Genomic DNA, 15683 nt, shown 5'->3' on the forward strand with positions numbered 1-15683 from the left:
ATATGTGTTGCAATAATTTCTGCTTTGTGAATCCAGTTTGGGAAATAATTTGAAGCAGTGCTAAGGCATTTGTTTACCACTTTATTGTTAATGGAAAAAAAAAGCCACTAGCACTTTAAAGTCTTCAGCTGGACACCAGCAGGAACCATACGTGTAGAAATTTAGTAATAGTGTGAACATTGCTGATTTAGAGATTCCAGACTTTTTCTTCATGACAAAACACACTTTTGACAGGACTCAAACAAATATCACAGCTTCTCTCTGTTGACTTTCACAGCTTCTCTCAATGGCAAGAAAATGTCTGCTGAACATTTACAGTATAAATTAAAGCATTTAAAAGTAAACATGAAGACATTAATGCAAATTGAATGGCACAATAGTCAATAAATATTAATTACTATTAATAATAATATGGTAATTGTAAGTATAATTAAAAATAAAGGGAGTCAAGTGACGAGTGTATGATACCTTTGATCCTAAATAGAGACAACCCATTAATTAAAAATACTTTTTTTTTTTTCTTGAGAGCTTTGAATTTGCTCATTTATTCTTGTTTTCCTGATGCCTCGCGTTTTATTTGCATGTTCTGTTTTCTTTCTATTTCATTTCTGGTTTCTTAACCCACGTTACATTCCATTATTGTTATTGTATCCTGGAGCTGTGAAAAATACATAGAGGACTTGAACTGCATCAAAGTTCCTGTAGTTCAGATGTGTTCTCAGACCTCAGTTAACATTCTTGCTGTGTTTATTCTGGACTTCATGCCTAGAGTTTTACAAGCTCAGGGACTCTCCACCTATGGAACGTTCCCTTGAAATCTGAAATTCACTGAACTTGAATCTTTGGGCAAACCTGAGCATAGTTCACTTCCAATACCTGTGAAACATTTTGAATTAGAGCTCTTTCATACAGCTGTAGTCTATGCAAATGCTACTATGCCAATACATAAAACTTGTATCAGAAATCTGACATTTGCTAGTAATGAGTAAATGCATTCTGCTGTCCCTTCGTCCATGCTAAAGTTAAATTACAAGCTGCTTCTTTCACACAGTAGTAATACTGGAAGTTATTTATCTTGCTGGCAAGGGGTGAATGAATGGTTCTGAATGAATATTTTTTTCCCAGTTAATATTTCTAAAATGGATTGAAATAGAAATCGTCTTATCTTCACATTCCACCAAAAATATATAGATTCCATTTATTGCATTATACCTGTTATAACAGTGCTAAAAATTGGTATTTTTATAGTTGTGAACTGTGCTAGTGAATAACCAAATCTTAGAGATGTGAGACATGGCTACTAATTCTTGAATTGAGCCAGTCTTTTCCCAACAGCACATAAACCATAAACTATGAAATTAAGCCTATACTTTTCCTTGTCCAGCATGACTTCTTTTATTTATTTTCTATACTATGGAGAAATATTGTTTCTAAAGCAGTATCTTTAGATTAATCTTTCACGCATGAAGACTGCAAATATGTATCCTCAAAAGATCTCGGTGTTGACTTAGCTCCTCTCCTGGGGCAGTCAGTGGGAGGTTTCAGGCTGGCTTTGGGGAGAGCAGAGCTGTGCAGTTGGAGCCTGAATCTGAAATTCCATCCTTCACACACCACTGGGCTCGAGGAGCTGCCTCTTCTGAGTGCATCAGCTCTGCTCAGCTCCTGCCCAGCACCATCAGCTTTTCCCATTGCATTTGCCAGCTTTGGGCTTTCTAGCAGATCAAAGGTTGAAAATGAGTTGTTTCAGCTTCCTTTCTGACAGGTTTTCTGTCACTGGGCTTGCCGTAGCTTGGGTTTTCCTTTTAGAATGAATATCCTGCATTTGCATTAGGGAATGATGTTCATTCTCAACTTTTGCCTGGTTTCAGTTTCAGCTTTTTTTAAAACCTCCACTTCAAGCTAGCATTTCTGCAAGTTTCTCCTCTTTGGCCCCACAGGACAGTGCTAATATGTGGCTAGAATGAGAATCAGGCACATCTGAGCATCTCTGGAAACATCAGACTGCATTTTCATATCTTGCACACTGCTACTGCACGAGGCTGCTTTCCCCCCTAAAACAGCACAGTGATCTTGCTGGATGTGCAGAGTGTAGCAGAAAGCTATATTTTGTCATATTTCTGTAAAAATTTCCCCATTTGCTGCAGGAAAGGTTTTGAATCAAAAACAAAGCCAGGAGGATTCCTGTATTGAAAGCCATTCTGCTTATTTTTTCCTTTTATACAAATGTCATGGAAAATTCAATAAGCAAAGATAAAAATGTTGCTGATTTAGACCAACAATAGAAATACAATAAAGATTTAACACTGAGATAGTTATTTGGCAATCCTGAGGAGAAACTGAGTTATATCAAGGTTTCAGGGTTTGAGTTAAACCTCATGTTGAAACTCTGAAGTGCAGTAATTAAAACTTTGCCTGTAGCAAGTAGTTCTGTGAGGTTAAAATGGTGCACGTGTGTGTGGAAGGAAGCTCTGATTTGGCTTTACCTTGTTTTATACAGTTCAGACGTCTGACCTACCAAAAGCTAACAGTCCTGCCTCTAAACCCAGTTCCCAATTAAAAATACAATTTGAAAAGCTTTAGGAGACCTGTGGGGCCTCTTTTACAGAAGTTTCTGGCCCCATCCCCCAATGAACAAATTAAAAAATACTGCCTGGTCCCCTGTTGGTTCTGCAGGCTGACACTGTGTTTTCATTAGTACATCGTTAGGGTAATGACATTGTGCTGATGTTTTTCTCCAAATACAGGAGAAGCCATCAGGAACACTGAAGTTCTCTGCCTTTGCAAACTTTGCCATAAGGAAAACTTTTAAGAAGGGATTATGAAACCACAAAATTTTGGGTTTTATGTTTGTTTGTAATTACATTATATCCTCCCATTCTGTACACATCTTTGTTTAGTTTTGCATGAAAAAAGCATACAAATTAAATTGGATAATATCCCAGAACCAAGACTACACTCATTTTGAATTTATGTAAAACCTTCTAAAAACCTGACATTTTTACCCATTTAGAATTGACTTAGAACTAAAGTATATAATTAACTTATTGCTGTGTCCTAAAATCAAAAATTAAAATAGTCTTTTATTATTTTTCAGACAATCAACTGTTACCTAATAGATAACAATGGATTTATTTTAGTGTCTGAAGATTATCAACAGGTAAGTGTAAGATTTTTCTTGAGTCTTCTGATGTAACATATTAATCTAAAATTAGTTTTTTTAAAATAGACCACCATCTGAAAATGGTAAGGAATTAGCAACATCAAAAAAAATCCTTCTACAAAGAATGTAAGCTTTATTCTCACTGGAGCTCAGTTTCTTTCTCCCCTTGGAGCAGGGTCTGTTCTTAAACTCATAAATGTTCTCTTTAAAGACCTTTCTTCCTGAAGAAGTGTCTGTCTCCTATAAGAGGGTTTTACTCCAAGAAAAAAACTTCCTGTGCCATTTTTGTCACATGGAAAGGTTGGGAAGGGAGAGGGGGAGGACACAGAGCTTTTACATTCAAACTTAAGATAATGAGATTTTACAGAGCTGTTGGCTGAGGAGTTTGTTTTCTGAAGGGGATTACAGTCATTGAAGGATTAAAATTAAGCACTCAGCATCACAATGGAGAGGACAAGAAATATGATTATCACAGAATCATAGAATGTTTTGCTCAATCCTGCAAACCTTGTGAAGGAACCATCACCATTCTCATTAACCTGTGCCTGAACTGCTGGGATGGTCCCCCAGCCGTTTTCATGCCAGGATTATCTGAAGTTGAATTGGGTTTATGTGTTGGGACTGTGAATAGGAATAGCCACACTCCTACTTAACCCTCAGCTGAATTAAGTTTGTTATGGTGAGCATGACCTAAGAAATACACTCATTATGGAATGATCTTGATACACTGAAAACCTGTTTGTCTCTTTCCCCTTTAGTTGTTGGTGCTATTTACAGATGCACAGCTGTGACTTGTGCCAGTGGTTGGCCAGCTCATAGCTGGCTATGGCCAGTGATGAATAGGAAGAGATGTTTCTTTTGGTACTCACCTGATAAAAGCCATTTCTATTTCTTTGAATAGTTTGGACAACTGTTGCACCAGAAATGTGAAAATGTATTCTGACCTGCTTTATTCGTTAAATGTATCCAAGTCAAAGAGGGGCAGCAGAGAATGTTTATGTAAATTTATAATAAGATTACATTAGTGTATGTCTATTTTATATATAGTCTGTATACAGGCTGTTGTGGGTAGAGAAGGGATAGAAAAGTGGGATGATGCCTTACTAATTCTTGATCTATCTGGGGTTCCTTCAGCACTGTTTTTCTATCTATCAGCTTTCCAAACATGACCTGAACTGCTCCAAGAATCAGGTTTGTGGAGCAGAGTAATTCTTCTGAATTGCAACTAAATCCTGATGTATTAAAAAAATGATAACCTGAGTGTAACTGCTTGGGGGAGAACTGGCATTTGCAAAGGGAGCTTTTGTGGAGAGAACTGTCACTGAAATGTCTTCATAAGGCTGGTGCACAAGTTGACAAATCAGGTTTCTTGCTATCTAAGGTTGCATGAGGCATTTATGGTTTGGAGTTTCTCGACGTTGCCTGCCTCTCCAATCGTTAGGGTAATCTTTCTTCATCAGTCAGCCAGGGCTATTGAAGCTGGTATTTTTAGTCATGTTCCTTGTGTTTCTAGGAGACTTTACATACCCATATGTTTTGGAAAATGTTCCAAGGTTCCCCTGAGGAAAGGAAGGGGGAAAAAAAGGCAATACTTGCCTTTTAGGTGGAGGAATGCCTTTTTTTAGCTAGGGCTGTAACTTTTCTGCCTGCGAACTCCCAGGTGCATACTTGAGGTCAGCTAAGTTCCTTGTAATGGAATTGGGGTTTAGTTCATACAAAACCTATGGAATCCATGCAATTTGAGAGTGTAGTGCCCTTTCCCCCTCATAAATTGTGGGATTTCTCCCTTTAAACAATGAAGAGAAATATCCAATCCTCCTGGGAGCTGAGGCTCTAAAATAAAACAGGTCTTCCCAAGGTAGAAAAGTGCTGTACTTGCAAGATTTTCCACTGTCACATGAATGGCTGCAGATGACGGAGTCACTTCCATCTTGCTGACCAAATTTATAACAGCAATGTTTGTTTTCTCAACAGAGATTTATTTTTATTAGTCCACAAGTACTGAATAGGGACAAAATGAGTAATTCATCAAGCTGAGTGGTTTTAAGTATGAAATGACTCTGAATGGAGTTAAAATTTATAGGATTGATGAAATGTACTGTTCCAGCTCCTTAAACAGGTCATACAGGAATTATAAACAATGTTTTTTAATGACTGTTTATGAAATCCTCTCACAACCTGTTTATATCTTTTTTGAGTAACATTTTAATCACAAGAGTTTGTGATCAGATTAGTGTGTTTTCTTTACAAGCTTTAGATTTTGAAGGCTTTTATTTTTGATATTGAATGTTATATAATGTACCTCAATATATTGTTTAAGCTCTCACATCTGCTCAGGGGCAATAATATAATCCCAACAATTTGCCCTGACTGGGAAGTCCTCTTCAGGTTTTATGTAGCAGCAGTCGTGAAAACCTGTCTATGTAGCTGTCAAAGCCACTCTTGCCAGATCCTGAATATGCCAGTTGAAACTGCATCCAGTGTTGTTTTGTATTTATCTACACTTTTGGTAATTCCTTGCATTTTCCCCTTACAGACTGGTTACTTTTTTGGGGAGGTTGAAGGGGCTGTGATGAACAAGTTACTAACAATGGGCTCTTTTAAGAGGTAAGAATTAATATTTTATCTCTTAAAAAATGTTCTAACAAAAAAATCAAAGTCATGTAAAAGAAAGCCAAGACTGGCAGCATGGCTGGATTCTCATCTATACCTCTGTATCTTTTCTGTACAAGCTGAGTGTAATTTGATTCCATACACATCAAACATTGAGAGTATTAGAGTCAGCCTAAAGTGAGTTTCTTATTTAACAATGCTATATTTGACTACAATGCTAAAACTGTGTCCTTTTCCTCTTCCGACTGGGCTCAGATGGAAAAGGAATTGGGCCATATCCACTACTGAGCCGTTTTAAAAAGCTCTAAAGCAAAACATTTATGCCACATTATCATTTTGACCTATAAAAAGTTGGAGATTGCTCGAGCTAGACAGTGCAAAATGTCCTGCTATTGAAGGGAAAATGTGTTCTCCCAGTAATCCATCTCCATTCACATGCTAACTTACCTTTGAACGTGGTTGTGACTATTGATCTGATCTCACTATCATGATGACATTAAAAACTAACAGTGATTTTGTGTTGTCCTTTGAAATAAATTATGCACTCTGAGGAATTAAGAATAAAATTTCCCTTTTACCTCTAACTCACCACTGGAATCTTCATGGCTTTCATGAGGTCTAAGAATTGTTCATGTGGTCAGAGCTGTTTTGTACCCCTTTGTCCTCCTCAGCACAAGAAAACTCCTTTTATACTTTTCCTTTTTATTTTCCTATGCATTTCTAGTATGAATAAAAAGACATATCACTGCTGCCATCCATCACTGAGTTTAGCTTCTACCTGTGAGGGTGTGTGCAGAGCCTCTCTGAATCTCTCTCTGGTTTGTGGGCTTGCTTGGTAAATCAGCTCCCTTAAGCTGTGCCTGTGCATGGCAGCTGAGTACCACTCCCAGGAAAGGACTGACCTGAAATGTGAGCACTCATGGAATCACCCATCCCCAATCCAAGTTTTCCAAGGGTGGTGACTTTTTTTCATTTAGCATTATATATTTAACATATGCTGTAGAAGGAAGTGAAGTAATACCACTGTTTATAGACTGGATTTGGCAATGAAAGGATCTGTTTGGACAAGAGATGAAGCATTTTATTTAATGCAGAGGACAAAATACAGTCAAAACCAAGGGATAATTCTTTAACTTGTCCCAGTTTGTTTAGTCCTGCCCAACAAGGCATTTCAAACAGAGCATCTACTCAGTGATGGGTACCACCATTGAGAAAACAGGCTTAGCTTGAGAGTTCCTTGTAAAATGCAGTGGGTGGATCTTTGGACAGGACCATTGGTTAGGATTTTGCTGGTCTTGTACTTCATGATTAGAGATAATGAAGGCATAAGGTCAGTGCAACTGAGCTGCATGTTAAGGAAAATGAGTAACACAATGAGCCAATTATTCAACCATGATAAACTGACCATTGCAAATTGGTTAAAGATGGGATAGAATCAAAGTGGAGTAATTGCAAGTGAGCAATTTTCCCTACAACAGATAGCAGCAGCAAAAAAAAAAAACCCAACAAACTGTCTTTGAGCTGTGATGGATGAAGCCTTTAAATAAATTTTTCCAAGAATGTGAAGAAGAAATCTTCACTGGTTCTCACAAAAAATAGATACATTCACAATATTTGTAAGATTATTAATTTGTCTGGGTGGGGATTGTGTTTTGCTTTTCCAATATTTATTTATATGGAATAAGAAGGAAATAAAAAGGATGCTTGGTTCAGTGGCAAGATCTGTCAGCAGTACCACTTCCCTGAGAGCACCAAGTGGGCCTTGCACACCTTATATTGTCATTGCTGCTCTCACCATGGGGGCAAAGCTGAGAGAGAGCTCTGTCATTGCATTTCCTTCTGAAAATGCCCAGAGCCATCCTTCCCTGCAATTGCTTCTTACATGGCATGTACAGTCCAGCAGGTGAATGTTATAACCCTGCCCTGCTGGAGCTGGTTGTGCTCCCTTTGGGGTGAGTTTAGAAGGTTCTGTGCAGCCTGATGTGCCCTGCAGAAGATTTGCTGCCTGCCCCAGCAGCCGTGGGGCTGGGAGTCCCCTCTTCCTCCAGTGCACAGATCCCAGTGGCAGTGCCAGTGCGTGCTCCCACCTTGTGATTCCTGCCAGCTTCCAGCCTCTGCACCCACAAAGGGAATGAAATAACTCTCTGTCTGCTCTCCCAACTACTGCAAATTTGGAGTGATATAGAAGTGCTTTGTAGGATTGAGATGGAAGTGCTAAACAAAAGGGGGGTTTTTGCTGCTGACTGTATTTCTTTTCAACCTGCAGCAGGATGAAATTCAATTTTTATGTTCGCTGTTTATTTTTTAAAGTGAACTTAAATACCTCCTTCCCTCCTCAATTTCTTTAAACTCAGTACTTCTTTTGAATAATGTGTGCATATGTATGTATGTATATTTTCTTAGTTTATGGGGTTTATAATTAGGGAGAAAAACTATATCAGTGCCTGCACAGCAACGTGACATGCTCTATGATTTCATTTAGTAAAATTATGTTTATCTTATACCTTAAGTATTGCACACAGTTAAATAATTTAAATATGATTTAAATGTATTATTAAATAAATTAGGATGTGCTTATGGAAAAGTATCTGCTTCACATAACTTAGAAAAGTTTCTTTATGTTTTTCTCAGCACTTTGTTTATATAAAAACAGTGAAAAAAAATTCCAACAGCTCAAACCATGAAAATCTAAAAACCAACACTACCATCAGGAAAATTAAGGGCTATCAAAGCAATGAGATCCCTAAAGAAATAAGCATAATAAATCTCTAAGAGAAAATAAAACATCTCTTGACTTCCAAACACTTTCACCCTTTCCAGCAGGAGGAAGACTGAGCAATTCTATATGAAAAATATGGAAGCAGCATCATTTCCTCTTGCAGTTCTCTTTCCAGCAGGCATCCTCTTACACAGAAGAGTCTATGCATTGGTATTTGGCATTTAGTAATCTTGTAATTTTGGTATTTGTCAGTATTGGCATTTGACCAGTTTGTCAGGATGTAGGACTGAAGTGGCACACCCCTGAAATGCAGCTTTCCCAGGAGCTAAGGCGCAGTCTATCAAGTTCTTGCTGCTCTGAGAGCTTCTGTTGTTTCCCAATTTTTCTTATTGTGCAGATCCTTCACCTGTGCTCTCCTCATGCACCAAGAGGCAGAATTTCATCTGTCTTGATTTGCTTTATAAGCAAAACCTAGCAAGTGCTTTTTTCCCCAGGTTATGAGAATAAAAGAAATTCAGAACTTTGTTCTTCTCCTAGAAAGTTTAGTAAATTTTAAATCCAAATCATGAGAACAGTAACTCATTGCTTAACAACAGGGCACAGTTTTCACTGATGCAGCACAGCCTCCAAATGAAGGATATTTTCTATTTTGGCCAACTTTTAATATTTAAGCATTTTATTAAGATATTCTTAATATCTTAATATTCCCCCTTTTGTGCTAAATTCACACTAACATTTAAAATTTGTGTTTATTTTAATGTGGATTTTTACAGTCATGGATTTAGCTGCCTATTAATTGGGCAAATAGTACATGTATGCTTTGGAGAAGATCAGGCATAGACTGAAGGAACATTCCAAATTGCAGCTGTTGGACTTGGCATTGGACAAATTGTCATTACCAACAAGGTTCAATTTTTATTTCAGCATTTACTAAATGTGCATCAGGTACCTGCACACTGAAACTCCCACACTGCTGTGGGGTATCTTTTCTGCTCATATTTTAATCCTGTGATATCTAAAATTAATATCTTTAATCTGAGTTTTAGGCATTGTTTGACTTTGTCTCTGTAAATATTACTTTTAAGGCAGCGTATTCATATACAGAATCAGTTTATACACTTAAGGAGAAACACAGGCATATTTGTTACATAACGTAGTTCTCATTCCATGTTCTGTAAATACAGGCTGAGTTGTGGTTTTTATACATGTTAGTCCTTGAGAACACTGGCAATTGGGAATAGCTGAGCAATGAAAGCAAAGATATGTGATGACGAGTTTGTTTTGTCAAAATGCTGTAATTTAGTTTAATTCTTCCCACTGATTTTGGTGAAAGGTATTACCCTGGCAGCTTCTGGACACCAATAATCTGCCAGTGCAGGTGTGAGAGCCAGAGCAGCAACAGTCTGGGGTTTCCTACAATGTCCTGCTGTCTCCCCACAGGAGAGGCTTAGGAACTGCTTTGCTTTTCACACCATTCAGCACTGTCCCTCTTTCCCTTCCTTGTGACAATGCCCACAGGCTGCACACCTTAGGTCTGAGTTATGAACACCTTTCCACCACAATCTAGCTGTAGTCATCACTAATTTTTCCACAGACTCCTGAATAAAGCATAGGGTCAATAATTAGGACATCTGTATTATTGGCTTCCTTTGTTCAGGTCTTTAAAGCATTTTTTTTCCTATAGACTGGATGTTCACTTCCATGTAAAAAACTTCTAATTCCTACACATTATTTGAAACTCACCAAATCTTGAACCGCTGACAAAACATTTGAAATTTTATGCATTGAAGACCTTTCAGCTGCTACAATTGTCATTGGTGGTATTTTATACTACACCAAGTAGAAATCCATGGGTGTGATGAAAACCTGGCTGAAAGCAATAGAGAGTGAATCTGCCAATATATCCTGTGCTGCTGGTAGGTCTTGGAAGTTTAATTTTCTTGAACCAGATTCATACTCAATTGTAAGTTCATTGCAAAGTAGGAGAGTGGAATTTACTGTATCAGGAAATTGACAATAAAAGGGTTTTCAGTAAGATGTGTTTGGCTGCTGAAGTTACATAAATTGACAATGCACATTTTGGTTGTGCTTAATAGCTGATGCTGACCACAATTGCTCTGTGGACTTCAGGTGTGGAGGGTGACAGCGTGGTGGTTTCAGAAAGTCTCAGGAATGTCCTCTGTAGCAAGAGCAGAGCTCCCCTGGGAGGTGCTGTGATTCAGAACATGCATTTGGGCACACAGGCGGGCTTAGGAAATTGTGTTCCCTCACTATTATCAGCTGGTCACAGCATGGTCAGCTGCAAACAGTTACTTAAAGCTGAAATACAATCACTTCAGAAAGGGTGCTCTGGAAGACTTTCTTCTGCAACACTGGGTTAAGTCTTTCTGAGTGAGAACAACATCTATTTTCTAAAATCTCAGAAAGACTCTAGCAGTAAAACAACGCCTGGAAATGACACTTGAGCACAGGAGCACCACAGCATCGTAGGCAACTGCTTTGAGTGCAAATGCTCTGCTGCCTTTTATAAGGAATAGGGCTGGAAGGCTTTTTCTTCCCTATTATAAGAATAAGACCAAAACAACTGGATTTGAAATAGTGAATGCCTTGGAACCCATATAATACCATCCATAGTGACAGAGAATCAGAACTGGTTCAGTATGTTGCAGTGTTCAGATTTCAACGTGGTTTTCAGCTTCATGCACTGATCTTTGAAGTGTATTACAAAATTCTTATTTGTTTCCAGGTCTTTTAAGAACATTTTGCAGCAATGCTTTCACTGATATATTTTGCACATCCTGTGCTATGATTGTCTGAATCATCTTTAGAAACTTTGAGCTAGGTGTTCAACAGCCCACTTTGAAAGTTACTGAGACAGCAATGCATTGTTTTAAAGCTGAAACTTATTCCAGACTTTTGTTCAGAAAGCTATGTACCTTTCTAAGCATTTTCTCCTTTTGTTTCGTTTTGGTTTTCCTTTTTTTAAACCCAGATACATTAGCTGACTTCTCATTTTTCCTGAACCAGAACCTTCACACTGGAAGATTCAAATATATTTGCTCAAACTAAACTCATCTAACTAAAACCAATATCATCCACAGATGATATCAAACCTCTCCAAGTTCTGTAGTGATCCACATGATTTTGAGGTTGTTCATTAAAACTTTTTCCTTCTGCCATCACTCTAAAATTTATCAATTTTTTCCCTGTTAAATGAAGAGTGTTCTAAGTACATTTATTTACTGGTTTTCTTTCCCTTAATCATAGTGCAATCTTAGATTGCTGAACACTCCCTGCAATAACATAAGACAATCTACAATAAATATAACCTAGCATGTTGGGGTTTAGTATTAATTATATTTCTGGTTATTTTTGGGAGTATATATTTCCATCTTTTAATACATTTTTATCTTTGAGCATTTAAAAAAACTATTTACTTTCTCAGACTGCAATAATTACATAAGAAATGTAATCCAGGTTCAAATACTGAGGGGGGAAAGGCTTTTATCAATATCAAAAATTAAGTTCAAATTATAATAGATCTTTCACATGACTCATAGTAGTATATATGTTCTATTTATAGTATAGAATGGTATAACAGTGCATATATATATATATTATATATATAATATATATATAATAGTATTATAGTAATATAATATAATAGTATTAATAGTAATATATACAATAGTATTATAATAGCAGCTGAGTAACACTGCTTAGCAAAATAATGAAGTCCACTGGTTGACCATGAAGTTTTGCTGTCTGAAACTCAAAGTTGAGACACTGATTACACTTTCAAACATGGAACCAAGCTTAATAAATATGTTGAAAAAAAATTTACAATGAATAGAGGCAAAACCATGTATTCTGCTTCTAAGGCTAGGTATTAAATGAAGCAAGATGGGAGTCTTTCATCCATATGGAAATCCATATGGAATATCTTGATACTCTGCACAGAGCGCATGAACACCTGTAAACTGCCCTTTTCTATGCATTTATCTCTTGCCTCCATCACTGGGTGGTCCAGGTGCACACACAGCACCACCGTGCTTGGATCCCAAAGAATAAAATAGTGATAAGGCTGGAAAGGCTGAGCTCTAGAAATTCCTTTCCAGGGGCTGGATCCTGAGCATGGCTAAAGGATGAAGAAGAAGGAAGGGAAAAGCCAGGGGAAGTGGTGTATTTCTGCATGCCACAGAGGCAGCACAGCTTACACGGTGTACTGCTCTGTTTGTCTTGGCAGATCTGGGTGCGCGGATCTGGCCGTGGGCGGGATGCTGCCAAGGATGGTCAGTGTGCGACTCACACCATGTTTAGGTCTCTAGTTATGTTTTTGTCTCCCATGTGCCTCTCTCTGCCAGTCCACACAACAATGCCTTCCTAGGCATTGCTATTCTCAGCAAAAGAGAAAAACAATGATGTAAGCAGTATGACCATGTGCTAAATGTTCAGTTGAAGCTGCGACATCCAATATGTTAGAGATTTTGTCTGTAAGCCAGAAAGAAAATATAGACATAATAAAGAAGCTTTTAGTGATTATTGCTGTCACAAAATTAGATCAGAAAAAAAAAATATAGTCTCTTCCACAATGGAATACAACATTTTATTGGTACAGCTTGCAAGGTTTCATGGCATGCAGTGCAGGATGCCTCGTGGTGATGCTGAGTGCATTTCATGACCTGGTTTTGGCAGCTTCTGGGACTTCCTCTGTGTAGCTGAATTTGTGTGCTTTTCTTTCCTCTCCACTTAGAAGCAAGGCACACATTGCAAAACATTTTAGTCCCATCTCATATCTCTATTAACCATCTCTGTCCAGTTGTGTTCCCTTGTCCCTCTGATGATGCACAAGTCAAATGGAAATGTTTCAAAGAACAATAGTGAGTTCTATATATTTACACTTGTTGCAAATTATCAGTTAAAGATTCTTTACATCTGCGACAGATTTTAAATGTTTTGTTTATGGATGGAAAAAGTTTATTGATTGTTCTACGGACAGACAGATTTAGAGAAATAATCACAATAATTCCATGTACTAGCTCTGAGTTCTGGATTCTACATTTACATCTCTGAAGTGTTTCAATGATGAGTAAGATTGCAAGCATAAGTAAATTTCCCTGTTTACTATGCATCTGAGGAGGCTTCTAGCATAAGTTGATTACAGCAAGTATCTGGAATATTTTGCCTTCATGAAAATAAGCAAAGGTAAACCTATCCTGCTTCAAGTATCTGTACTGTCAATGCACTGAAATTCCACCTCTGTGTCCTTCAGAAGCAATGCCATTTTCAAAGCAGTTGTGCACTGAGATGCTGGGACTGTCGAAGAGCATTTCTGCTTTTACTGAAGTCTGAGTGGTCGGTTGTGAGAAGCCTCTCAAATGCATAGGCTCTGTCACTTTCTGGGGCTCAATGTGCTGATCTTAGTCCAGAACCAATTGTTTACGCATTGTGTTGGATGTGTATTCTCCTCCTCCCGACATTGTTTATGCCATTGTGTGTTACACTCTCTGCATATCTTCCCTGGTTCCTCCCAATTCTGCTTTTGCTTTGTTCTGTAGTCTGCTAAAATCCTTACAAAATTTTCACAGCATTTCTTACACTCTTCCATATAACCTGTATTTTAACGATCCCGTTCCCTCTTTCCCCCCCAGCTGTTACAATTTTTATTTTCCTGTCCACTTAGTGAGCAGAATGTTCCATATCACCATTTTTATTCCACTGCGTTTTCTTCTTTTAGTCAAGCAATTTTCTGTTCTTCCCTGTAGAATTACCCTTTATGACTACCAGGCCATGTGTAGGACAAACAAAGAGAGTAGCGACAGTGCCCATAGCTTACTGGACGTAAGTACAGCACCTCTCATGAGCATCTTTCCATGCCACCATCAAAGAAAATTGCTGCAAATATCTCAGGGCCATTGTAAGACTGTTATTTTGATTTGGAATGCTTACAGCTCTCGTGTTTGTCCCAGAGCATACAAAGGGTGGTTCCTTATAAACGAACACAAAGTGTTCTGGTTTTTTGAGTTCAATCATTTTAATGCTGGGCCACCATTTCTGAGGTTCTGTCAGAAAGTTCTTTGCACTGTATGAATTTGCCTTCTTAGGAATTTGTAAATTTGGCAATAGGTTGTGTTTTGTCTGAGGGACTGGAATCACATATGCCTTTTCTGTATGTAAACATGTAATTCAAATTAAAATTTAAGATTTTTTTTTATACAAAAGGAATAGTTCATTGACAAGGCATGCAAGTCAGTGATTTTAACAATTCCTTTTTCCTAGTATCTAGACATGTCTTTTAAAGTAGAATTTTGATGCATTTAAACCCTTGTGTTGCAATTTGAGTACAAACCCTGTCCCTCTGCCAGGCTGGATTAGAGACAACCTGGGTCTTGCCAAGGCAACGTTTCCTTATTGCTGAATCCTCTATCAGGGTAATAATCCCAAGGATACTTTGTGACCATGCATCCATTTTACTGATTGCTGTAATAATCTATCAGAACTGATCAGGTGTTAGGTAGAGGTTTTGCATATTAAAAAGGAACTATTTTCACAAAGAGATGACAATAATAGCACAAAAAAACTCTTAAGTAAGAGAACGGCAGCAAAACATTGGCAATTTTGCCAGTCTGGAAAAGTTACCTGATGTTATTTATTTTTAAATGAACATCTAACTAGGAAAAAAACAAAAAAACACCCTTTAATAATTTTGTGCATTTGGGGATGTTTTCATTTAGGTATTTACAGTATTCTGTTTTTCATATACCTGGACTTATGGCATTTATCAGTTTTTATCCACTAAAGTCTGAACCCTGAAAAAGACCATCTTCCCATCATAAATACTAGACTGCAATGAGACCTAAACTAATAGTGAAATAGAACAGGCTGCTGTGAAACACATTTGCATGAAATACCTTAAAATATATTACAGCTCTTAACAAAAACCTTCTATCCAAAGACTTGGGACATCAGTTCAGTTTGCCTAAGCACTCAGCATGTAGAGCTGAGGCATTATCCCTTAAAAAGTGGGCTCTAATCCAAAAGGACTTTTTTTATTATTCCAAATTTTGTCCAGGATATCCAAGAAAAAAGCCCCTGTATCTGTTATGGGATGCATTCAGACATGTCAAGGATTTTTTTTATTTAAACATAGTCAGGATTTTTAAACCTCAAGAGAGTTTTGGTGATCCTCAG

The 15683-nt window shown here is 37.7% G+C and overlaps 1 protein-coding gene across 5 annotated transcripts in view; it reads left to right on the forward strand.

Moving 5' to 3' along the window:
* The window catches only part of CACNA2D3 (calcium voltage-gated channel auxiliary subunit alpha2delta 3), a 388669-nt gene that overhangs the window by 347941 nt on the left and 25045 nt on the right, over positions 1 to 15683 (forward strand). For 4 of the 5 annotated variants that reach the window (XM_036390972.2, XM_036390973.2, XM_036390974.2 and 1 more), the window contains 3 exons: positions 3095 to 3157; positions 5697 to 5767; positions 14258 to 14333. In XM_036390972.2, the coding sequence (XP_036246865.1) occupies positions 3095 to 3157; positions 5697 to 5767; positions 14258 to 14333 (210 nt within the window). Of the gene's footprint in view, positions 1 to 3094; positions 3158 to 5696; positions 5768 to 12738; positions 12785 to 14257; positions 14334 to 15683 lie in introns of all 5 variants that reach the window. The other variant, XR_004981053.2, reaches the window with a different exon arrangement.

This window comes from Molothrus ater, chromosome 11 (genome assembly GCF_012460135.2).
Source record: "Molothrus ater isolate BHLD 08-10-18 breed brown headed cowbird chromosome 11, BPBGC_Mater_1.1, whole genome shotgun sequence".
NCBI lineage: Eukaryota > Metazoa > Chordata > Aves > Passeriformes > Icteridae > Molothrus > Molothrus ater.